Here is a 25380-nt window from a genome sequence, read left to right as displayed (position 1 = left end):
AGTAGCATTAAACAAGTATACAGAATCGGAAAAGGCACTGTAACATACAATATTAACAGGCTTAATACAAGTCTCCATTAATACTGCTCTAAAGCCACAGACCGCCTGTTTGAAAACGCCAATTCCTTCAGGATGATTCCTGCAGTCCAGACAATAGGACAGCACTCCAACCACCAGCTACGTAGGCCAATGCTTTCTGTGCCTGTAGGAAAATCATGCAACAGCAGTTTAAAATGACTGCTGCTCTTGTGCTATAATACACTGGGTCCCCAGGCCACAACACAGACCATGTTCTAATAGCTGTGGCATTCAAGATAACGGACTGTCTTAAAAATTAAAAAGCTGGTAACAAGAACAAACTTATTTTCCCATCCAGCTCCCCAGCTCTGTTAAAATCTAACTTCAAGGTCCTAAGCAAGTTGCTCCAGAAAGAAATCATCCTAAATTGGTTCAATCCCAATTGCTTTTTCTCCATTTTCACGTTAGTTAAGGTCTCCTCAAAGCATCCTGCTGGCAAGACAGTTTGCCAGGAAATACCTTTTGTCCACATCCCTGCCAAATCCAGAATTATCAGGCTGACAGAATCCTCTCCTTATCTCAGGACACCATGAAGCATGGCGATAACGATAAGTCAAGCATGCAGCCACTTTCCAGACTAAGCTATCCCACTGTTATGCCATAGTTTCTCTTCTTGCTTCCCTCTAAGACACAGAGAGGAAAAGAACTTGGTTTGTCTCTCACCTCATCACCACAGAGTACTTCAAGAAGGCAGCATGTCTATAGAGTTCCAGATTGAAGGTGTAAGTATGCTGTCTTCATTCTCCCATAAGGTTAGTTTAGGTGCCCTAAAATAAGTCTAGCATTAAGGCAAGAAAAAGATTTTGGGCTGGAGTGTAAGCTTACACTGTTCAAAGCAATAGTGATGAGACTTGAAGAAACTGCCAGCCTAGGTTCAACTGAACCAAGAGATGACTCCGAAACTTGAAGTTCACACATGGGGAAACTCTAGTTTTACAGCAACATGGAGAAGTGATGTGCTTCCAAGAGCTCTGTTCTCTGCCAGGCACCAATTTGGGCTAGAGTTTTTGCACAGATTTCATAAAACTACAGGCTAGCAAGTTTCACATGTTCTAACAATTAAAGTCAAGCAGCCAATTAGACAAGGCACTTTCTACTGCTTCATCAAAGGATCTCTGCCTTGATTACCAAAAGACTGCAGTGACAGTCACAGCAAACATACAAGCTATCACCAAGGCATCAGTGTTTCATCCATGTTCTGCTGATAGAGTGCCTACCATGCAAGTAAAAATCCTTCCTCTCCCTCTAACAATTGTTTGGGCAGATTACCATTTAGTGTTGTCACCAGGTGTCTCCTCTCAGAAGCTGTAAAACCAGGGAGCACCCTGAACAAGTATCTGACAACTTTGGAGCTCCTCCAAGCATTGCAGTGACTATGTGTACACATTACACACTGAATAATGACCAGTATTACTAAAATATTACTGCTGTTAACATGAAAGCTCAACTCTGATGACATTATGCGCAATTCCATACACATTTTCCATTTTCAGTTCTGACCAACCCGGAATCCTTTGCATTTATTACCATGGCTCTTCAAAAAAAAGAGAGAAGGCACAAGACTTTATGATTACAAACTATTTCCATACAAACATTAATTTCAAACATACTGACTACAGCTGCATCAACAATTTTCTAGAAACATTTAACTTTCAGTTCTAGGCACCTGCTGCATCCTGTGCTGCCTTTTGTGTCTGTACTATCTGCAACAAAACTGTAATGAAACAACACTTCCAAGTATCTGGCAAAGGAACATCTGCAGAGGGCAAGATAAAATATGCAGAATTAAACAAAACAAGATAGATATGCTTCTTCTGAAAACTTCAGTCTTATGGAAACAGAAATAAGTGTGACCCCCTTCTCTGCATCTGTCCATTACACTGTACTATTTCTAGATAGTGTAAAAGTTTTAAGGATCACATAAAACTCAAAGAATTTTACTCTGAGAGTTAGTGTTGAACATAAAGAAGCCTCACCACAACACTACAGATATTTACTAGCAATGAGACAAACAAGAACACATTTTTGGAAGAGGGTTGGCAGGAGTACCAGGTTTTCAACCAACACAAGATTCACAGTAGGCAGCAGCTGGATCAAATCTGAAAAACAGACCCACGTAGTAATGATCACCTAGAATGACCTGAAGTAAGCTTTGTCGTAAGGGTTAGAAGGCAGGAAGCTTGTCAGCAGAAAGTGATGCAGGAAAATAACTTAAGGTGGGGAGCACCTGGTTCCTTCCACTAAATGGAAAAGTTTACGAATTAAACAGATTAATTTCAGGAATACGAGTTAACATCTGTGAAATACTATTCTAGGCTCTATCTCTAAATGCATCCTGCCTCACTTTCTAGGCAATACAGGCTGGCATACTGAATCACAAACATAAGGTCTACATATATGCATTATTACTAGTTCAAATGTGTTCAGTCAAAAAAGACATGAAAAACTGACTTGTCAAAGTCATTTTTAGATAAAAACATCTAAATTTTATAAGTGCATGATTATTACAATAGGGGAACACTTCTTGGCTTCAAAGCTCCTGTAAACTATGAAATTCTCTCAAATTTATGAGATTTGTTATCAGCTGCTCTCACAACGTGAGACTCAATTCCAAAGTCATAATGTAGGTAACTACTCTCCAGTAAATTACTAGAAGAAAAAGCCTGAAATCAGTCTTCTATGACATGAAAAGAATATTCCAGACAACCGAATTTATACTCTAGTAAAGACAAGTGGACATGAAAATGAATTGCAGTCTTTTTCATGGGGATACATACCACACATTGTCATTTTTAACGTATACTGAAGTTCAGAGAAGTGAGTATAGTGTAGCAAACCGCATTTTTTTTAACTTAAGTGCTGATTTTTAAGTGACAGTTACTACTCTCCCTTGCATTTCCCCTCAACTGCTACTGAATCAACCTGTCCTGAGGGAACTGATTGTGCTTCTAATGCTTGAAGAAGGGCAGTTTGATCATTAGACTTCACTGCATTTCACCTTCTTCCCTTATAGCATTTTAGATATTTTAATAAATACACATGCTTAACACTAGATTATGTAAAAAGTTATCTTCTGATTTTAAAAATGCAAAAGCACTTAGCCATCCAAAAACAGGTCATAAGAATTCAGTTATGTAGCTTTGTCGAGACCAGGGTCTCCCATTCACTGTACAACTACAAACATTTCACGTGTTCATTCAGCAGTATGTATTTACATAAATCTGCATTAGCCAAAAGCATCTAGGTGCCAAAGACCCGACTATATTTGGGCACAGTAACTCATTCCGGATAAATTATTTGGTTATCAAGTTAAGTGACATTCATGCCTTGCTTCTCAGATAGTGATCTTGTTGATGGAACTCTCTACATGAAGGGACTAGTTTTCAGCTCCTTTTAAAATCTTCATTAATAGGAGGGTTTAATATTTCCGCCTTAGGTACAACGACAGAACAGCTGTCAGGTATTTTAATTCTTGCTCAGAACACTGTTTTCCTATTACATTAAGTACATTTCAGTACTGCTATGAAAGATGCCCCAACATCAAGTTGTGCCTGTGAACAGGTTATGACTAGCAGGTATTTCTTCCACTTCAGCTTTCTCCTCACAGCCAAACCCTTAGATGAAAAGGAGTAATGGCCACAAACTTTATAGCTCCTTGCTGTGTTAAAGAGATACTAGCAGATCATAATATTGGGGTATGTCTGCAACTCTGCCTGCCAATATGTACAGATTGATTAGCATTCCTTGTTTTCTTCATCACAAAGTGTTTCACTGCTGTGAAACGTTTCATTTCCGCGTTTAGTATCATTCATCCATGTAGACAGTGCAAGATTTCTTAGCATTTCTGTAATGGAGCTGTCCTACAGTCTTGGCAAACAGCTCTAAGTTCCAGCACATGTGTGAAGTTTCACTTCCCCGAGTGGCCAGAAGATGCATCTGATACTGATGTGGACCACAAGTTAGACAGTCAGAGACAGACCAAAGTTTTGCCCCATATCAATTCTCACTTGCAGTTTGGTCTGTGTGACAATTTATTTCAAATTCTACACTCTCACAAACTCCTCATCAATTAAAGAGTATTCAGAGTTCATCGTTTATGATGAACTTTGTTTTGGCACAGGAGTTAACAAGGTAATTCTGAAATTCATCTCAAGTTTCCTCTTAATCTCTGATCTAAACCGTAGAAAAATGAAAAATTTGTTCTCCAAACACTCCATGTAAAACCTGAAGATGAATGAGAACAGGCATGAAACTAGAGTGCTCTCAACCCAGTATCCACTAATACACGGTAATCTTGCTCCAGGCTGCTTAAATCAGACATAACGGCTCCCAGTGCAGTTATAACATCAGATACCTCATTTCTGATTTATACTAAAACCTTACGGAACAAGACTGGGGCAATGTTTTTGCTAGTTCCCAAATAAATGCTTCTAAGCTGAGGAGCTGCTATGATAAATGCAAACACCATCTCTTTCTCCAAACAGTTCCAAACCTGGAGTTGTCACCAACTGAAAAGTGTAATTTAAATTCAAGATCCTTCTTAGGCACCACTTCACGCTATACAGGAAGCATCAGACCTTTAAACAAGGTCTGCAATTAAGTTTTCCTCCATTCTATTCCCAGGTAAAGAGTCTTTCTGACATGAAGTAGCAGCAATGTCAACTTTCAGCATATAAAACATCAGAGCCATCATGGAAGGATATGGGTAATTTGCACATCCATCAGTAAGACCTTGATGCTCACTTCTATGTGCTTGCAGCAGTCTCTTAATTGGGAAAAGCATATAATCCCTAAACAACTTTAGGAAGGAATGCTAAATAAGTGAACTCAGATCTACGAGACAGGTAAACAGCTTAAATAGCCATCCTACAAATAGATGAAGTAACAGTTGTATCTTTCAACTCCTGGAACAAAAGGTCAGGAAACAGCTAAGTAAAGGCACTTTATTTTAAAGCACTGAAGTAATTACCTACAGAAAAGATAGGCTTGTTTTCTGCATCAACCAGCCTTCAGCCAAAGACTGCACTGTATGGCATCAGCCCAGCCTAGTTTCTTTGGCATCCCAAAGTGCTTTTGGTGTTCCTTACAGTTACGGGAACAGATTTTTGTAAGGTCTGGTAGCAAAGTCAACCCAGAAAGTCTAAAAGCAGTGGTTTCAGTAGCCAAAGCTACTGAATACTATGCTGGAGTATGGTATCTCATATTTAACCCTTTTGCTACCTATGTCTCAGAGCAAGACATCTGGAGCAGTGCTGGTCACTAAGATCCAAAGGGAGGTAAAAACAACCTTCACTCAAAGGCACAAAAAGCAGACTACTCAGTAAGGAAGAAGCAGTGTTGGGCTTTGAGCAGCCTCTTAGGCTGACCCATTTTGTGCCACTGCATGGTCCCTACGGAAAGGGGAAATTGTCAACAAATGTTATCTGAAATGAGGAGTCATGAAGTACAACCTAGAGAATTCACCAAGACAGATGGATCCATTCCGACAGTCTTAAAAATCATCCTCTTCAGGAAGGATTACCTAGTTTGGGGGAGATTTGCTTTCAAATTAACAAATATAAACTGTATGTAGTGTAGTCACTTGAAAAGACAAAATTCCATTCTTACAGTCTCAGAAACAGAAATACAACATCATGTCTCTAGGCCTGAGCCCATTTATTTCTCCTTCTCTTTAGGTATCTTATGAAGTAGAAACTAAAGCAAGCCATAGAACTAACTGGTGCTGTACAGAGCTGAACCACAGCAGACCCAAAAAAGCAAGGTGTGAGAATCCACGTTGTAACACAAGTGTCACAGAAGTGTAGTTTGTCAGCTAAAGTGTCTATGGGTGAGAACAGTAGCCAAGACTTACAACTATGAGTAACCAATGCCAAGAACATCCCTTCAGGTGTAACCAGTCATCCTCACACCATACGCAAGTAAAACTCACTGTCACAAGCACTGCCTACAGAGTGCAGAGAATGATTACAAAAAAGCATTCTCAAAAAGCAAAAGGAATTATTCAGAAGTAACACAAGTGTCATATCAATATTTTCCACTTATTGCATGTTAGCAGGTATGAACACTGACAATTAAAGTATTATATAAATATATATAAATATATTCCAAGGTGATGCCTGTGGCTAACGTCAGTCTCACTGCTGCCTGCTTATCAGGCTAGACAAATTTAAGAGAAAACCCTAACGTTGATGAATCTGCTCACCCTTGGCAGAGGCAGTTGAAAAACACTGGAAGAACCCCCCTCATTTTTTTGTTGCTGAATTCCTGCTTAAACATCACCCCTCCACACAGTAGCACCTGCACTAACGTAGGAAAAGCTGTTAGAACTTTTCTGCCATGCTGGCACAGAAAATATGTTATCAGGACAAGAGAAAAAAAGCATGTACTGCATGCCAAAGAAGTTCGATGTTGGTGCCAGGACTGCCTGAAGGTTTTTAGGCCTCAGCCCCCGCTATTCATGTATGCATCTGGGGAACTTCTCTCCAACACATCCAAGGTATCAACATCAGTATGTGTAGGAGGGGCTGAAGCCCCATACAACCTGTATCAGCTAAAGCTTGTCTCTTCCCACATCCCACTATTGCAGCCCTAGGAACACAGTCACAAGAAAGTTTATTTATTGTGAGCAAAATGACCATGTACTGCCACTACTTTTCAGTAGTCTTTCAGTAGTAAAGTATTGGCTTCCATCCCTTAAGCCATAGAGAATATGTAGCCTCCAAGAGCAGTAGTTTTAAACACAAGCTAACCAGTATATTAAACAGCTGCAGCCGAGAACTTAAGATATGCTCTCAAAAGCTAGGTATTTGGCGACTAAAAAAAAAAAATCAGGCAACAGAGTTCCAAGTCACTATCTCTGAATAAAAATAATGAAATGTCAACCTAAACTGTACAATGTTTCTCAGTCTGACAGAGCTCAGAGTTGACAAATGGAAATGAGACAAACTGAACCTTGCCAATCATCCTTTCATTTGGCTTTTAGAGTACAGGCATCCATCTGGTAGTTCTTTCAAAGTTAAACAACTGGTCTAAATACATGCGCTCTATACACCAGCTGTTGCTAAAATAAAGTACTAACAGAAAACATCACTCTGCAGGCTCATACTTCCACTCTGACTGCACAAATCAATTCAAATGTGCATCCTAAAGAAATGCAGAAGTGCTGCAATGCAGAAGCTGCTTTACCCACAAAGCTAAAAAAAATTAAACTACCCTTCTTCACAAGGTACCAGATTAACTTCCTGCATCCTATAAAAAACTAAGTTTTGTATCAGCCAGGCTAACAAAATCACAGCTCCACTGGAGTTCAATAAAATCTCAAGTGAGCCTTGTATAGTTAACTGCTTTTCTGTATCTAAATCTTCTCAAAGACTTGAAAGCTCAGAAGAATTAAGTGTCCTGATAGCATTTATAGCACTCATACACAGAACTGGATGAAATGTAAATATAAGTATATAATTTTTGGTGTGGAATCTAGACAATGATTGACAGAAGTTCCTTCTGACTAGCAACATCTGCATTGGTTTCTTCTGAGTTTATTCCATAGTTTAAGAGAATTGCAAAAACACCGTGTGACAGCTCAAATGCCAGGAAAGTGAGAAGATGCAGAAAATCCCCAAATGCACATACCTGTTATTTTGTCCCTGACAAGCTTGCAGGACTCTATCTCACCAATGCTGCCAAACAGACTCTTCAGCTCCTCTTGCGTCATGTTCTGTGGAAGGTAGTTGACTATTAAATTGGTCTTGCTGTCTTCTGTGTGTCCAGAATCAACTGGTGATGAGCAATTGTTTATGGTGGTTGAACCATGGGCTGTGTTATTGCAAGTTGGTCCATTAGACAGCTGTGCTTCCATGGCAGCGATTACCTGCTAAAAATACAGGAAGAAACATCAAAACTCGTATTTCACCCTCTGTTATGGAGAGTCCAGATTAGAATCTAAAAGAATTGTCACTATGCACAAGTGGTATTGCCAGGGACAGATAGTGCTTCTACATGCAAAAACAATATTGAATGATTTTTAACTGTTAATCAAGGAAACAATTTTAAAACTTACAGGCAAATCAAGTCATCACTAAAATCTTCTAGGGCTTATTCCAGCGAAATCAAGAGCCATAACTCAGTTTCTATCCTCCCCCATCCCCTTCACTCAGGACATCAAAGCTTTTATAGTATAGAAATTACCAAGCACAATTGGACTGTTGCAGTGGTAATCAGTACTGTTAACTTAAGTGACAACTGAAACATGAAGTGCAGTTTTTCAAGTATTTGCCTTTTTTGGTTATTTTCAAAACAGGTGGGTGTTAATTGTATCTTGACCCTGTCTCTGATAGTACTAGAAAGCAAGATTAGTAATTTAAAGAGATGTTTAGGGATGTAAATGAATATGCTGGGATGGAAAACAAACTCTTCCTTGATAACCTCTAAGTCAACCTTCTGCTACCACAGGCTGGCAGTTTCTAAATGTATTTTTTTGATTGAACTGCCAATTTCTGTTAATCACCTCTTCCTTCCTCTGTACCCTAGAAACTGTTAAATTTGATACTTTAACTCACTCTGTTAATGAAAAGAAGTGAGCAATCACTACCCCAGAAACTCCTGTTTCACCCAAAAGTAACTGACTGTATGATTTGCAAACATAGCAGCAATCATCTGTGGAGAAGAGTCAGTACTTGCCCACACATTACCCACATGTTCAAAGGCTCTCTGCCATCACTGGCAGTCAACAAATGCTAACAGCTGTTAAACTGTTTTTTAATGGCAGTATAACATCCAAGGCTTGGGTAGCCTATCCTGTAGGAGACCAGCTATATAGAACAAACCTCACCAGAAAATTCTATGTATGTTACCCACTAACAGATCATTTATTCCAGAAGCAAGACTCATCAAGAAGTTTAACTAAAAATCCAGTAATCATTGAAATCCAACCTCATACTTAGATTTTTAGAAAAAGATCTGAAGCAAGAAAGCCTGCTATAAAATCCCTGCTACAAAATCATAGGAAAGACCCCTGTAGGTTATCTGTCCTTACTCCCCTGTTCAAAGCAGCATATCCAATCACTGCATACATAAACAAGTGATTAGGCCAACTGTACTCAGTGAGTTCAAATCTGAATTTCCTAAACACATGAAAGGGAGGTTACAGCATCTGAAACGAGTTCAGACATTCCTGGGAAGACATTTCCATGTTTTGTATATAGAAGTGTTTTCCAAGAGGTTACTTCAGCACAAAGCAAGAAAAGGAAGATGCATCTATTAAGAGTGTTTTATATAAAAATGTGATCTGGTTTTCCTGAGGAGCTACCATTTGATCAGCAACATTTTCCTCCCTTGTGACAAACTTCGAGGGGGTAACCTGCTCCTGACACTGTAAAGAAACAAGTCTGCTGAAAAGATGGGAAAACAGATGATCCCAATTAAGATAAATTACTCTTCAGAATACCAGTGTATCTGGCAGAGTTGGTAGCCACAAATGCTGTGCTCTCACTGAAGCTCTGTACAACTGATTTTTTTCCCCCCATTATCAAATTTTAAGTCTGTATTGACCAAAATTAGAAGGATTTAGCAAGGACAGACAATCCTCATTTAATTGCACATTTATTTTCATGTTCAGGTGGCAAGAATGCTATCTTAAGCCAACATTCAAGTGAACAGCTGCAGTAGCCTGTGTGTGCTGAAATTACAGCATTTCCCAGCTATAGAACCATCTGCTCTGGATAAAGCAATACTAATATGTTTTACAAATAATGCATACTCCATTGATAGGTTGAATACAACTGTTCAAACACATGCCACATCTTCAGCAGTTACTAAATACTTCCTGCCCTGAAAGATAGTTTGAGATAAATTTACAGTTTTACAACAATTTCTTAGAATAAGAAATGTAAATATACTTTAAAAAACAGTAATCAAATACATAGTATACAGGTGTTTTTTTTTAAAGTTACTGCAATTTAGTATTCAGACCATACCAAAACAATTTTAGTGCAATACTACTCTTCAGTTATCCACTGGGTATTTTGAATTATCACTAAAATCTAATTGACATTGGAAAAAAGGCAAGCTCTGCAGTATAATTTCTACAGGAGATCACCATGTAATAGAAAAGTTGTCATAGTACACTAGTGTGCTCTAGGCCCTGACAGAGTAGGGACACAACCTACAACCTGTAACAAAACACAGAAGAGAGTTAGCGTTCCAAATAGGAGATTAGAGTTTGGTATGGCCTCAGCACTATTAACATGTAAAAAAAAGTAGCCTACATAATTTAATAAAAATCCCACAGACCCCAGTCCAAGGCTCTGCTGCCCACGAACCACTTCTAAGCAGAGAAGCCACATCACACAGTCTGACTGCCATGTTAGTTTGGAGTTGCCGTCTGCAATATGGACACAAAAAGTACTGTATGTTAGATTAGCAAGATAATGCAACAAATCAGTTTGTACAAATTTACAGTAATTGCCTTTATATTCCCAGCACGTCCACGCAGTGGGGCTTAATTGAATTTGAGGCAATTCCAATCTAATCTTTCCAAATTCAGTTCCAAAATTATTTTTCTTACATGAATTATGATGCTTATTTTTAAGAGATGATTTAAAAGATAGCAAAATCTATTACCTCTGCATCTACCCTGGGAACTACCACAAGAACCACACCATAACTAAAAGGACTATACCGCAGCATATAAATATTTTTTTAAAGTCTTCAAGATGGGAAGAGGAAATGCAGTGAGTCAATTTTCCATTAGCCATGTAAGATGACCATTGCACCACTGAAAAATAGCTCATCTTAAATGCTTTTCCCAGCCCACAAATACAGAAGAAACTACTCTGTATTTTGATCAAGTCCATTACTAAAATCCTAGATTAAAAATGCAGTAAATTAAAGTTTTGCAGAGAAGGTGTTCAGAAAGTTTCCCTGCAACAGCCTTATTTAAGAGTACCAGTGGACCTGCAAGTGGCAGCGGAGTAAAGGATTTCTCAAGGAGAACTGGGGAAACATAGCAGTGAGGTAGTTCTTCATAATGGCATTTTCGTGTCCAAGCACATTGTTGTAGTTTGCTTTTTTTAAAATGAAGGGTTGTTGCAAACCCAGTTGGATTTGAATTGAACAATGCTAAGAGAATAACAAAAAAGCTAATGGGCCATTTGCAGCTGATTACAACTAGTCCAGATGTTAAATATAACCACAACACTGGCAAGAACAGGAAGACTGTTGCCACAGTTTGAGACTGGTATAAATCCAAGAGACTTTTTGCCTCTGGTTAGCAGATGAGAAATCTAAACAGTGAATTTAACTTGATTAAAAAACTCAGATTTTGGAAGATTGCTGCACCCAGGGTTTATAAACACATTTCTCAAAACAACCTTTGCCATTTCGAATAGTGTAAGTTTGTCTTCATTGCATCTTATTACCAAAGTCTGTCTGGTTAGATGGCTTGACATCAGGATTTCATTTCTGATTTAGGTTGATATCAAGACCTTCAATCTTATCTTCTCATGCAAAACACTGAGGCTTTGGTATGAGCTGCAAGCCATTCTCTACGGTCTCAAACCAAAAACAAATTCCAACAACTCCTGAAGCACTTCACTGTACACGGGCAACCATGTTTGACAAACTGCTTACTGTTGGAACGCTTTTGTCTCTGTGCCTCCCAGCAAGCCTGCATGACCTTGCAGAGTATTTTCACCCTGCAGGCAGAAAGCTCCTACAGGACAGCTTAGCTGGGTGAACTTACACTGCACTCACCAGAGACTACACTGAGCCCAAAAAGCACCCCAGCACTTCCCCAAAGAACACCTCTCATTTGAAGCACTTTGTTTCCATAACACACCTACCTTCAGTGAAGTGCTCCACAGGACACAGCAACGTACCCCTCTAACTACCACCATTACGTCTCAAAAACAAGTCCCATTCCACCATTTCACCGCTTTTGTTACTTTTAAAATTACAAAGAATGCTTTTTCTTTATATCTAATATGGAAAAAGAGTTCTTACCTTTTACCTTATACTTCCACTTGACGTGAAAACTAAGCGATATAGCTAATTATGCCAAAAAACAAGACTTTAAAAAAAAACTATTTCCAACCTAGCACTGCACTTTAAAGTTGTAGCATTGTGACATAAAATTTGAACCGTGAATAATTCCCAAGAAAGCCAAAACACTGACCTACTGGAAAATCACTGGTATTGTGGAAAGACCTAAACAGTTTGACAGTGTTAGGCTCAGAGAGAATGCACTTCAGATTACTGCAACAGCTCAGCAATCACTGCACTCAAACCTGAGAAAGTCTGCAACCTCAGGAAACAAGGCTTTGTAAAAGATACTCAAGATCACCTTGCAGTGACATTGAAAAAGGAATCCTGCTACTTGTCTGCGGTCCCCAGAAGAGGAGGAACCAACATTGCTGAGTTCAAACAGTAACCAGTTCCCTTTGTTAGCGCATACAGTATATTGGAGCCATCTATCTTTAAATAAATCTGCTTTTAATTTACAAAGACAGTTACAGTTTTAAAATCTAAGCAGTCTTAAAAGCTGTCCGCGGTATTAACAGAATCCCAGTTTCTAATTAGCTCCAGTTCAAGTAAGTCATGAAAACAGTTTGCATGGCAAAGGTTTCTTTGTTTGTTTTTAAGACCAAACATCAGGAATTAAAAAGCCATATGCTTCAAAGTGATTAGTCCTGCTTCCCATAGAACAGATACAATTTTATCAAGACTGCTTTAGAAAATAAAGCAAAGCTAGCAAGACAAAGACCAGCAATACAGTATTTAGTGGGCTACTAGTCATTTTCCCTGAAAAATAGGTATTTTGGTATGCAGCACCTTTTCAATACTTCCAGGACTCAGCCTCGGCTACCATTTCCTGCTGGGCATGAGCAGATGAGCTGCTGATGAGGCGACAAAGCCAAAGCATTCAGACTGCCATTATCACTCCAGCTGCACCGGACAGAGAAGCATTTAGGGCTTCTGGCTGGAGACCCTCTCCTACCTGTTTGTGTTCATATCTTTTCATCCCCGTCACTGAGGGGGGGAAAAACATTTCATGTGCATCTTATATACAGAAGTTAATTCTACTTATAGACATATCAAAATCATTGCACAGATGCCTCCACTGATTAAGCTGTATACTTCTAAATGATATTACTACATAAAGGTGATTACAGATAAGCAGATGTCATAATACATAATACATAAAAGGATTTTGCTGTCATAATGCCAAGTGGCAGAATGAGCTGGGCCCATAGATGAGAACAATGTCCTTTTTGCCTTCCAGATATGAAGGTCTGAAAGTCTAAACCAGAATTTTAGTCTCAGCTTGTAATAAAATTGTCTTTTAAAAAAAATCTCTGGTCTCCTTCACAAAGGTTTTACTCCACCTATTTCAATACACAACAGTAATGACAGCTATTTAGCAAGGCTAAGTGGTTTGTCTGCAAGGAGTATTGCTCAAAACCTTAAAAAGGAAAAAAAATCATTATTTGAGGGCTTAGTGAAAGTCAATAAGCCCTGATGTATCATCGAAGCTGAATTTTACTTTAAAAACAAAACTCAGCAAAAATGTACTTCCAAAAATATTTCAGTGCACTATTATTTGTACTTTGAAGAACTGAAATTATTAATGCTTCCTCTTAACTGTTTTTTAATCATTACTTGAGTATTAATTTGACAAGCTTTTTTTTCTTGAATAGTCAAATATCCTTTATGAGGCTGCATGAAGACTCATCATTCATTCATGGATGCTCACAAAAGCTGTATAAGGAGAGACAATGCAGGCTGTTGAATTCAGCATATGCCAGGAACTATCACACAGGCTGCTAGAACACCCCAAACTTCACAGGTGAAGGCACATGCAGGCCAGAGGGCAGCTCTTCAGGCAACAACCTTGCTTTTCACAACAAGACACCACCAACGCTTTCAAGTCTCCCGGCAGGAAGGGTAGTTATCAGGGAGAGCTTGACGGTTTCTCTGATGTCCAGAAGTAACAGCACAGACTGTGCTTGGTGAGTCTGCACAAGCAGGCTAAACAATCCTAACTCTTGTCTGCAGTTTAACTTGTTTTAAAACACCACAGACCAACACTTCCCCATTAGCAACCCTTCCCACTCACACGTCTGTTTACTTCTGTGTTGTTTCTTCCATTATACTATGAAAAAATTTGTAGCACAGACAGGATCAGTGAACTACTCCAACAGAATACTCAGCACAAGAGAAAACAGCCGGTAGAGAACCTTTTGATTTATGCATAAGTTACAAAGAACTTTTGATACAGTATTAATCAAAACCCCCAAAAGCTCAAAGAAAACTTGGAATTAGCTTCTGATAAGGCACTCACAAAGTTTTCAAAGTAATTTAAGTTATTAATGTAAACATGGGCAACTGTAAGACCAGAAAGGAGAGTAGTCGCTATACAACAATAAAAAACTAACCATGCACCCTCTCTAAGGTGACTGGTTTAGAGGGGAAACCTTACCACATCGGCTCTGGTATACATAGCTGAAAAAGTAGCACTGCTGAACTACACCGTGGCCTCAGCAAAGGCAGGGTGAGAAAGAGATCAAAGATCCAAGATAGATATAAGAAAGGCATATGGGATGTAAACAAGAGGATTTTAATTCATCCTTCTGACTGGTGCTGAAGAAACTCATCTGTAGAAGCTTTTGGCAACAATAAAGAAGCAGCTAGATAGGTTTGCCCCTTCCAGGTAGGCAATGAGAAAACAAGAGAACAATTCTGGACAGTTGAACAAGACTCTGCCATCAGCACAGACACGAAGTCTGCTACCAGGAAACGGGCTGACAGCTCTGGTAACAGCACTAAAAGGACAGAAGAAGAAAGGTCAAGTCATCTTTTGAAGGTAAAAAAAGATACGGGGAACACTAAAAATGTATACCTGAACTAGAGAAGTGTCTCCACATGTGAAGCAATACTTTTGGAAAGTCAGTAATCTGTATAAGCCAAAGAACCTATCAGCTGCTCTAAACAACACTACTGCACTAACACAGCTACTGCATGAAGAAAGAAGCCAGCATAACAGATTGGTAAGCAGCTCTGAAAAAGCAGCACAACAAGGTGAAGGCACTGCTCGACAAGAGGCTGATCTGGAGACCACGCAAGAGCTCTGTTTGACTGCAATTGCTGATAAACTGCTGTGGGAGAGGTGGGCAGGGCAGCTAGAGATACCTTAGAAGTCACACTAGAAATATCACTGCTAACACTTTTCTCTAACACCTGCACTCCGTTAAGTGATCAGTTCAAGTGAGACTGATAAAGTGAAACTATACATTCCTAATTATTCAGGTCAATCTAGAGACACAGCCACTTCTAACAACATAACTATTCCCAGAGCAAGAAAGCCTCAACATTAGCTGACACACAGGATGAAAGAGCCCAACACAGAACTGTACTTTTCACTGCTCTTTCCTTTAAAGAAAGTTTAGGCCAGCCAAGGAAAAACAGTTACATTTATTGTATTCAGAATCTTAGCTAAATGTCAAGTTGGGTCTGTCTGAGCAAAACCAGTATTGTGGATGTGAGCCTAAGTGCCACCAACGTTATCAACAGATTACACAGGACAGACGTTCAGTACTGGAACAGATCACGAACCTCAAACAAGCTGGGAACAGTATCAGGCTTGATCAATGCTTTGAATAATACTTATTTAAAGCAGAGGATACACTCAGACCTTTCAACTGTACACCACCACCCACAATATTGTGCTAACTACAGAGGTGATTTTGCTCTTACTCATTTAGCCATTGGCCCATGCTGTCTCAGTCTCACGTGCTGCTCCCAGCCTCTAGCAAAGCACTGAGGCAAAGCAATCCTGTCACATGCACGTGCATTCTGCAGTAAGTTAAAACTTGAGTAGTCTCTTACTGCAGACACGTCCCTTCAGCCTTACACAAACATCTGCAGTCCTCTTGAGCCTGCTGTGAATACAGAAAGAGAAACCCAAGACTCAGTGGGGCCCAATACGACAACCTGGACTCTTCAAAGACATAGATAACATCACCCTGATATCCTGAAGGGTTTTCAAAGTCATCATCCTCTTTTAGACAGTTACTGCTCCACCTGAACTGGCTGGGATGCCCAGTACAGTTTCTGAGCATTTACCTTACCCTTTGGTTTGGGCTATGAAACTCACTCACTTCAGTTCGAAGTTCATGCCCCACTGGCAATTCCAATAGCTGAGGCTTCACTGAAAAAAGCTACTTATTTTTACCAATAGCCAGGAAAAAGAAAAACAGTTTAGCGTGACTCAAGAAACAGTCAAATTGAAAATAAAGTTAAAAACCTTTAAAAACTTCGAGAACAGCTTCTTTCTGATGAGGAAGGCATGTGTCTAGATGGAGTGGCAGATGGCCCTCAAGTAACCTCCCACTCCTCTCCCTGAAGGAGATCGTGACAGAAGGTTTTGTGCCTCACCCTTCCCGTCTCCAGCAGTGCAACAGGGCCAGGAAGCGTTAGGGAAACTCCGGCACCCCTCCACTTTTTCACAACAGCAGGCTGGGACAGCAGCAGAAGGCATGAGCACCAGGATGCTGTTGCTGACCTCGATCGCCAGGGAACAGACAGAGCCATGATGACACTGCCCCCACCTCTTGGCTCTGAAAATGGTACCAAGCACAACGCGTGCGCAACGTGGAGAGGTGTTCACGTCAGACTAAAGCATGCACCTTTGCATACACACAGAAGCAAGTCGCTTTTGTACAGGAAAGCCTCCATGCCGTCGTGGAAAGCCTTGGGATAGCTAAGATAATGGCTTAAGTTAAAACTAAAAGGTGAAGCTGCAGGAGGTGTAGCTTTGCTGAATTCTTACTCCTGGATTGACAATTTAAAGAGGCTGAACAAAAACCGTTTCCTCCTTGAGAACCTTAACAAGGGAAAAGAAAGTTGAGGAATAAAGATTGTCCTTTCTAAACCTGAAAGCTAAAAATGCTGGATTTTCACCTTTAAAATTCACCCTAAAGGTAAATGGAAAAGGAAACCAGCCTTGCTTTGTGCTTTGCTGCTACATCCTTACACAAGGACTACTTCAATGCATTTCTTTTAGCTGCTCTATTTTTATTATTATTTTTAAATATGAAATCCCTAGTTTTCCTAGGTAGAAAACCTAAAAACAGAGATGTGGCACCATTTGACTAGAGCTGCACAATTCCCCAAGATTGTGTGGGGGGGGGAATTCTAACCACCACCCCCCCCCCATGGGCATGCGGGTAGAATCAAAGCAAAAAGGACACTGCTCAAACCAAAATACTCTTCAGTCAGCATTTCTTCCCCCTTAGAGCCAAGAGATGTTCAAACTTTACCTACACCTGTGAGGCTCCCATTACTTTGCTTCCAAAAAAAAGGACTTACTGAAAACATACAGAAATGTGGGAGTGGAAACTTCAACAAGCCATTCTTTTCAGACAATCCACAAAGAATGTGAACAAATATGGCCAAAGTCAGACTCTTCTTGCATTTTACTCTGAACACCTATTACAGATTAAAATTATTTAGTCTGAGTAGCATTCTTTATCACCTGAAGTTAATAATCACTGTTAAGAAAAACAAGCTTAAACACAGCTGTGACACTCCACCCTGCCTGCTCCACCAGGAGTAGGAAATCACTGCAGTCCCATGAATGCAGACTTTCTCAGTAGCAGATGAAGAAAACTTCATTTCTTAATCCAGATATACAAGTAATGAATAATGCAACACAGATATAACATGACAGATCCATATGCTGCACTGTGATGACTTATGCACAATTTTTTAATTTGTATAATCCAACTAAAAATGCAGAGAGATAGTAATTTTCCTATTTTAAAATAATCTTGCACTTGGAGTAAGACTCAAGTCTGCAGATTTGACCTCTAAGGATGCGAATTGCTATGCAAACAGAAATTCAAGAACAGAGAAGCACAGTCAAGATGCCAGAACCCTTTGTTAAGTCTAAGAATTAGATAAATCATCATTAATACAGATATTATCTCATTCTGACCAGAAAATATTACATTTCTGGGGCCATGTGGCTTCCACACACTTCAGCTCTTTCTCTTAACCTTCTGCTCATTGAGTCATATCTAATTTATCTTCCATCTCTAGTGTTTTCCAGTACTTCAATTTCCATGAAACTAAATGGTACAAAATTAACTGAAGATGCCCTTGCTCCTTATAGGCTAACCTGCAGATTGCTCTTTTATTCTTATGCTGTATGATTTCATGCAGTACCTTGGATGTTATATTCAAACCTATTAGAACTTCCACCTGATATATTTATGCAATAGACATCTCTATTATCTATGTCCAACCCACTAAAAATTGTATATACAAGTTATGAAATCTAAACATAATGGCAAATTCTAGGTTAGTTCATTTTCTAATGAGTTTTGTAAGGCTGACTTAGCTGTATTAGGATATTTCTATGTCAAAAGCCTGAAGCAATAACCCATTTCATAGTAACATTAATTATACACCTAAATCAGTAACTAAAGAAATAGACATCGTGGACATGCAACACTGCTGAGCTCCCACATATGCTTAAATGTATCTTCCCCAATTCATGTTATTCTCTTGTGCACATCTTCAAACTTTAATATTGAAGGAAAAGCAAAAGAATTGATCAAAAAGCTGGTGAGAAGTACAGGACAGCATGAAAGCAAGAGCGAAGTCAATCTAACAGCACACAGCCCTGAATACCTATACTTTCCTGCCTTTGTGAATGCACATCAAGTGCTATGAAGTTCTCTATGCCCCATAAAAACCCCTCTGTAACACATCCTACAGGATAAAAATGAGCCTGGCTGGAGAAATGAGACATAAAACTGAAAACAGGCTTTTACCTTGGGGACATCAACAGGTAGAAGATATGATGCTAACATGATCTGACCTTGTTTCTTGCAAGGGATAACCCACATGTTTTTACTTGGTATTTCACTGAAGCCACACACTGACTCTGAGGCATGGGTGGGCAGCTCTGTTCATCCAGCACCCACATTTGCTATGAGGAAGTTAAGACCTTGTTCCTCTCTACCACCTTTTACTGCAGACCTGTCAAACCACATTATTTGCCATGACATCCAAAAATTGACCTTTGTCAAGTGATGAGTACCTCAAATCCCATGGTGGACTTATGGTGTGACATTCTGACACGGAGACAGGAACCTGAATTTGGGAGCTTTGCTCTTTGTTTCATTATAAAGTACTTTCAAAGCAGCATCAAGTCCACTTTCACAGGGTGATTATACCTTGGAGAAGGTATGGGACCAGAGGAACAGAAAGTCTTGCAAAGCAAGGGCATTTGGAAGTTCCTAATAATGACTGCTTTGAAATAGCATGTGTCTTCCCTCCTAGCACTTATACCTTGCAAAAAGATGATGGTGGTTTACACTGAGGTTTATGCTCTATTTCCTGACGTATGTGGTGCCTGCAGATATACTTCATCACTAAGTCAAGAATGTGTTTTACTACAGCAGGAAAAAAATCATGAAAACTAAGCATTGGAGACATGCTTACAGCAGACCAAAGGAGTCAGTGTCATGGAAAATTCAATGCCATGGCAAACTCTTCACAAAAGCTACTGTCACAGTATTAAAGGTCTTGCAGATATCAGATGTGGGTCCTTATACTGTCCTGTATGATCACACCTTCCATGACACAGGAGTCTCAAAACAGCTTTAAAAGGCATTTACACTTAATTTGAAAGTTCAAATACTACAGGGAAAAACACAGATCCCAGTTTCAAAACAGTGCCATCCAGACTGTGTTAGAACAGATTCTTCAATAAATTGTAGTAAGTACCAGCTCCAAGTTTGAAAAAGGCTGTTTCATTAGGTATCAGCATGGTGTAGCTCAAAAAGAAGACATGTCTGGAAGAAAACTCTTCTACTCCACACTTTATTTGGACAGGCTGTTCATTTAATCTGCTGCCTATGTTTTAAATGTGAGCTTTTAAAAGAATAGCATAACTAAGAACAGACAAAACAAAACTTAGAACACAGACAAAATCTTATCATTCACATTTGGAAGCGAACTCAAATACTTAGAGGTCAGGATGGCCAAAATCTGAAAGGAGTCAGCAGGTACAAAGTGCTATATTGTCTCACTGCCAGAAAGCCAGGATTTTTCATTTTTACACTGAGTATGAGTGACTTCTAGAAAAACATTTTTCTTTGAAGTAGTATTATCATTCTGCCTCCTCCACAGTATCGAAGAGTCAAAATTTATTGGAACTATCTTTCATCTATTTCCTAACATACAGACCAACATCTCTAGATCTGAAGCCCCAGTACCAGTAACCCACACACCTCTGCCTGAAAGATCAAAACTGTATCACTCTCCCACTAAATAGGCAGAGCATTGAAGAACAGTAACAGAAGTTATTTTTAAATTAACTCAGAAGTCAAACAGGAGGGTCATTTCTTTCTTTCACTCTGCAGGAATGTCACACAATTCTATATTAGACCTTTCAGTCAGCACTGAACCTTCAGCCTTCTAAAGTTTACTCCTTGCTTTGTGATGTTTTGGGGTGAAAAGCAGTAGAAAAAGCTCAATTATGCTTACTACCAACAGCAATAAGGAAAAGGGAATTTAAAGCTCTTTTACGGCAAATCCAATTTAAATACTATATAAAGTGTGTGGGTACCACAAGTCACCTTCAGGTCAGCTCTGCAAGACAACACCTGGGCTAAAAGACATGCAAGTTCTCAGCCAATGTGTTAATGCACAAGTTTTATACCTGTTTTACTCCAGGCAGAGAGCACATCCAGGAAAGGACAAGAGTGCCTAGGGTTAGCAGTAGCTGTATCTGCAGCTGTAAGGTAGTCAGTTTACTGAAAAAAATATTAACAGAACAGTGGTTTGAGAGTCATGACAGCAGGTCATATAACCATACAAGAGCTGCGGAGCCTGATATTGCAAAGACTTAGAAAAGCCAGTGCAGGGTAAGGCTGGAAAAGTTAAAGGCACGAACCATGAAAAAAGTGCTAACAGTCACCTCAGAGCAACTTCCACGCCATCGAGACAGACACAGACAAAACGGAGGATGAAATCAGGACACCACACAAGTAGAACATGAAAAGCAGCACCCTGACACTGAAGACCTTTCATCAAGCATCACTTGACTGATGACCAAAAAAGCTTGCAGTACAAAAATGATTTCTAACTTGCAAGAAGTAGACAAGTGTTGTCTCCTACTTTGTCCCAGACATACCACAAGCTGCCAACAGTGAAATACCAAATAAGTTACACGTACTAGTACAAACTTGCATGACACAAGATGTAGTAAGTTTAGGTTTTGCCTTCTTCACAGTGCAAAGAAACATGCAACTGCTCTTTAAGGATTATACTGTTTGCATACAAACAGCTTACTGGAGAATGGACTCAGCATATGCTAGTATCAAATTCTCTTACTTCTCTCAGCAGTTTATGAAGTAGCAAGTTCCTAAAGCAGCAAAAACAACTAAGTTTAGTATAGTCTGTCAGGAATATTGTTTCAGTGACAATTATTCAGAAGTAAGTTCTCAGTAAGTTGCTAAAGGCTTAAACAACTGTAACAGAAGCTTGGAACAAACAAGTCGAGAATTAAGATTAAAATGCTGTGTTTTTCATTGGTTTAAGAAAAGGAGGGTCTTTTTTTGCATTTTGTTTTTAACTGGAATCTAGAGCAGTAGAAAAAAGATCAAAGGCCAGATCAACCCCTTACTAAGTTCCAAGAAAACTTCCTTTCCTCCTAGATCTGCAGACAATGACAGCAGCTCTCAAAGCTGTATGAAGATTTTATCTAGCTGATGAAATAGCTAAAAATGTTTAGGTACAGAAAGTGCTCAAACACAAAGTTTCTCAAGTAGCAGAGACTGTCCTCACAAAAAAGACATTCCATATGGTAGCTATTTTTAGCCTGTTAAGTATCAGAGGTTAGAGAAATCACATGGGTGTCTCCAAACTACCAGCTCCTCAGCTGATTTTTATCTTTTGCATAAAGGAAAGGCAAGTTGGGATCATTTTTAGAACAGAGCTCAGATTCAAAAACTGTACTTCCCCTTCAAAGTACGTTCAGCTTGCAAGTCTTCCTTGTAAGTACCCAACTCAAAGGAAAAAGCAAGCCTGTACCTTTTGACAAGAATACTTGGAGCATCCAAAGCAGATCCGCTGAGTTGTATTTAGGCTGGTTCTAATTCACTGCAATTGCACCTAATGAACCACAAAATGCTTACTACTACAATACAGGCAACACAGCCCAGAGCTCATGAGCTGAACACTCTCCAACTTACCAGCATCCTTCAGCTGGCTGTCCTCAGCATCAGATACTGAACCATCTCTGCAGCGTAGCTAAGCACGCAAGGGCAGCAAGACAACACTGGCATGTTTAGTTATGTCTTGGATACAACACCATGGGAGTATCAGAGAGCATATGCTGCCTAGTATGTTCACTGCTGCTGCAGAACATGTCTATCCTTCAGTCACTCAAGTACTCACCTGCTTCATGCAATGAAAAATAGCAGTCCTCTGTCCCATGAGGCTAATTCATACACAGACTTCAACACAGGGATTTGTCAGCCATGCTGGAATCAGGTGAACAATCGAGCTGTCTGCAGAACTATGATTATCCTTCCAGCAGGAGACTATGGGCAATCTAAAAGTAAGAGTCTTGATGCAACTCTGACAAATACTGGTTAAGAACCAAGCGATCTACAAAAAAATCATTTAGGGATTCCCACACAGAACTGTGTACAAGACTTAGAAGAACATGAGTGTACAGTACACTCTAAATCTGTGACTAAGCTCAAGACTAAGCTTAGACTATAGACTAAGATGATTTATTCCTGACAGCTGCTTTCCTTGTTTTGCAGTAGCATTTAAGGCATGGAACGATTCACAGATCCACTCTGAGGAGACATGAAAAGAAGGGGGAAGGCAAAAAAAAAGCATTTTGTTCCAGGAAGCCTAACAACAAACCCCTTGTTGTTAGTGCTATAGAGTGCTTCAAGCTTTTTACTTAATTGCATACTTCCTTTGACTGACGAAGTCAGTATCCTTAAGTAAACCCTTCAGAAGCAAGTCAAGTAAGCTGAAGATGAGGTAGATCAACCACACCAAGCTGTAACACATCAGCAGCAGCACCTTAAGTCCTTCAGCTGAAGAGACAACAACATGTTTCAGAAGCAGGCTGACTAACCCAAGCACTACAGCCTAAAATTAGAAAGACTATTTCCCCTAACTTTATTCTTTAATTTCCATTCCCTTTTGATTTTCACAAAGCACCAAAAACATTTATGTTCTATTCAAGAACAATATCAAAATTCTGAGTTCTGTGGGCAGTTTTGAGCACAATACAAGAAGGATGTAAAACTATTAGTGAGCATCCACAGGAGGGCAACTAAGATGGTGAAAAGTCTGGAGGGGAAGACACATGAGGAGCAGCCCAGGTCCCTTGGTCTGTTCAGCCCAGAGCAAAGCAGGCTGAGGGGAGGCCTCATGGCGGCCTGCAGCTCCCTCACGAGGGGAGCGGAGGGGCAGGCGCTGAGCTCTGCTCTCTGGGGACAGCGACAGGACCCGAGGGAACGGCATGGGGCTGGGACAGGGGAGGGTCAGGCTGGGTGTGAGGGAAAGGTTCTGCACCCAGAGGTGGTCGGGCACTGGGACAGGCTCCCCAAGGCAATGGGCACAGCACCAAGCTGCTGGAACTCAAGAAGCACTTGGACAGCGCTGTCAGACATCTGGGTCAGATTTTTGGGTGGTCCTGTGTGGAGCCAGGAGTTGGACTCAATGATCCCTTCCAACTCAGGAAGTTCTATGATGCTATCATGACCTGTTTAGTGAAACATCTTCTCATAGCCACCCTACAGAAAACAGCATTTCCATACACACACAGGTCCCAGGTTCCCAAAACCATCAAAAACATTGCTGTATGAGAAACCATTCTTGAGCAGTAAAGCAGAAACTACTATAAAATGATGGAGGGGAAAAAGCCAACCTTAGTTCCAATATTTAAAAAAACAGTAAGTGGTGCAGTCTCCCAGCTGTCACACCAGTCTGTTACATTCTAATTTGCTTATGCAAAGTACAAATTGTTATATTTTTCTACCAAATCCACTATGGTAAGAGGATTAGCAACACAGACTAACATTATTAGGAAGACTCTTCTCTGAAGCACTAAGAAGAGGTATGACTCTGGGGGTGGAGTTCTGCAGTTAACTGAAGACAGGTGGCAGAGAAGAAGCAGCATGGATCTTTCAACAGACCTCAGAAAGGAGTAAGCAGTACAAGTGATTCAGCAGGCTGAGAGAGCCCACTCGACAAGCAAGTGGGAAAAAGTGGCATCAACTGTTTTGCAAGTGCATTACAAGGGCATTACTTGACCCAGAACAAATTGCAACCATGTAAACTGACCTGGCAGATTCTGCTCACCCCTGGCTGATCTGCTCCTGGGACTGCTTGCTTCTTCTGGTTTTCAATTAAGTGTTTGCAAGTGATTCAGCAGCACATGATCACGGGTGCATATTATGGAATAAAACGCTCTTTGCCTACCACCTCCGTAAGACGAACTCCTTCACCCCACAAAGCTGCAATCCCTAACACTGGTGCTGCGCAAGACTGCAGAGCAGTAACAGAGCATGGGTCAAGTTCCCAGGGAGAATTAATTCAGCACTTAGGTGTTTCCTAAATTTGCCACCCAAGTGCTGGAGGATATACAAATAGAGTTTACAGCCAGTGCAGAAAGGGAGAATGAGAGGAGGTTATTCTGCCACATGAGCAAGGTGTGTTGTGGCTCAAAAAAACCCACCAGAATATACAATTTATTCGGTTAGATCTCATATCAAAACCACATTTTCCTAACTAAAAACCAGGTGTTCCTCATTTTTCTAAACTATACTGGAAACTCCATACTCTGCCTTGTATTCATAACACTTACAAGTAGAAGCTTCAAAGGGAAAATAGGAAAATATCCCAAGTCAAAACTGACATACTAATTTGGTTTAGTGTTTTACACGATAATGGCAAAATGCCACCAGTGAGCTCTAGGGCTCTGGGAGCCCTCAGTTACAATCTTCTACTTTCAGGATTTGTGTATTTGAATATTTCATTTACCTTTTTTTTTTTAATCAGTTATCAATCCTTACAGCCTCCTGAGATCAGTCTGAACAGCTTCTAGGAAATGGCTTTTAGACATACAATAGTAGTACTGACAGTCCTGGGATTACTGAGAGGACCGTCATATCACTGCTCCCAGATAAAGCATACTTCCATCCAGTCTCAAAATTCTACACCAATTTTATACAGTACTACTCCTCCAGTTAGAGGGCTTTGTGGGAC

General features: G+C 40.0%; 1 protein-coding gene across 48 annotated transcripts in view; it reads right to left on the bottom strand.

The window, feature by feature from the left end:
• The window catches only part of ELAVL2 (ELAV like RNA binding protein 2), a 330906-nt gene that overhangs the window by 44280 nt on the left and 261246 nt on the right, over window positions 1–25380 (bottom strand). For 14 of the 48 annotated variants that reach the window (XM_080573990.1, XM_080574004.1, XM_080573987.1 and 11 more), the window contains 2 exons: window positions 10366–10456; window positions 7708–7948 (listed from right to left, as the gene is read on the bottom strand). In XM_080573990.1, coding sequence (XP_080430116.1) covers window positions 7708–7948; window positions 10366–10437 — 313 coding nt within the window. In that variant the 5' untranslated portion in view covers window positions 10438–10456. Of the gene's footprint in view, window positions 1–7707; window positions 7949–10340; window positions 10457–25380 lie in introns of all 48 variants that reach the window. The other 34 variants (XM_080573983.1, XM_080574027.1, XM_080573981.1 and 31 more) reach the window with 5 other exon arrangements.

Source organism: Anser brachyrhynchus (genome assembly GCF_964034855.1).
Source record: "Anser brachyrhynchus genome assembly, chromosome: Z".
In the NCBI taxonomy this organism is placed as follows: Eukaryota; Metazoa; Chordata; class Aves; order Anseriformes; family Anatidae; genus Anser; species Anser brachyrhynchus.
The sequence above is the reverse complement of the archived record's forward strand: the minus strand, read 5'-3'. Positions and strand labels throughout refer to the sequence as shown.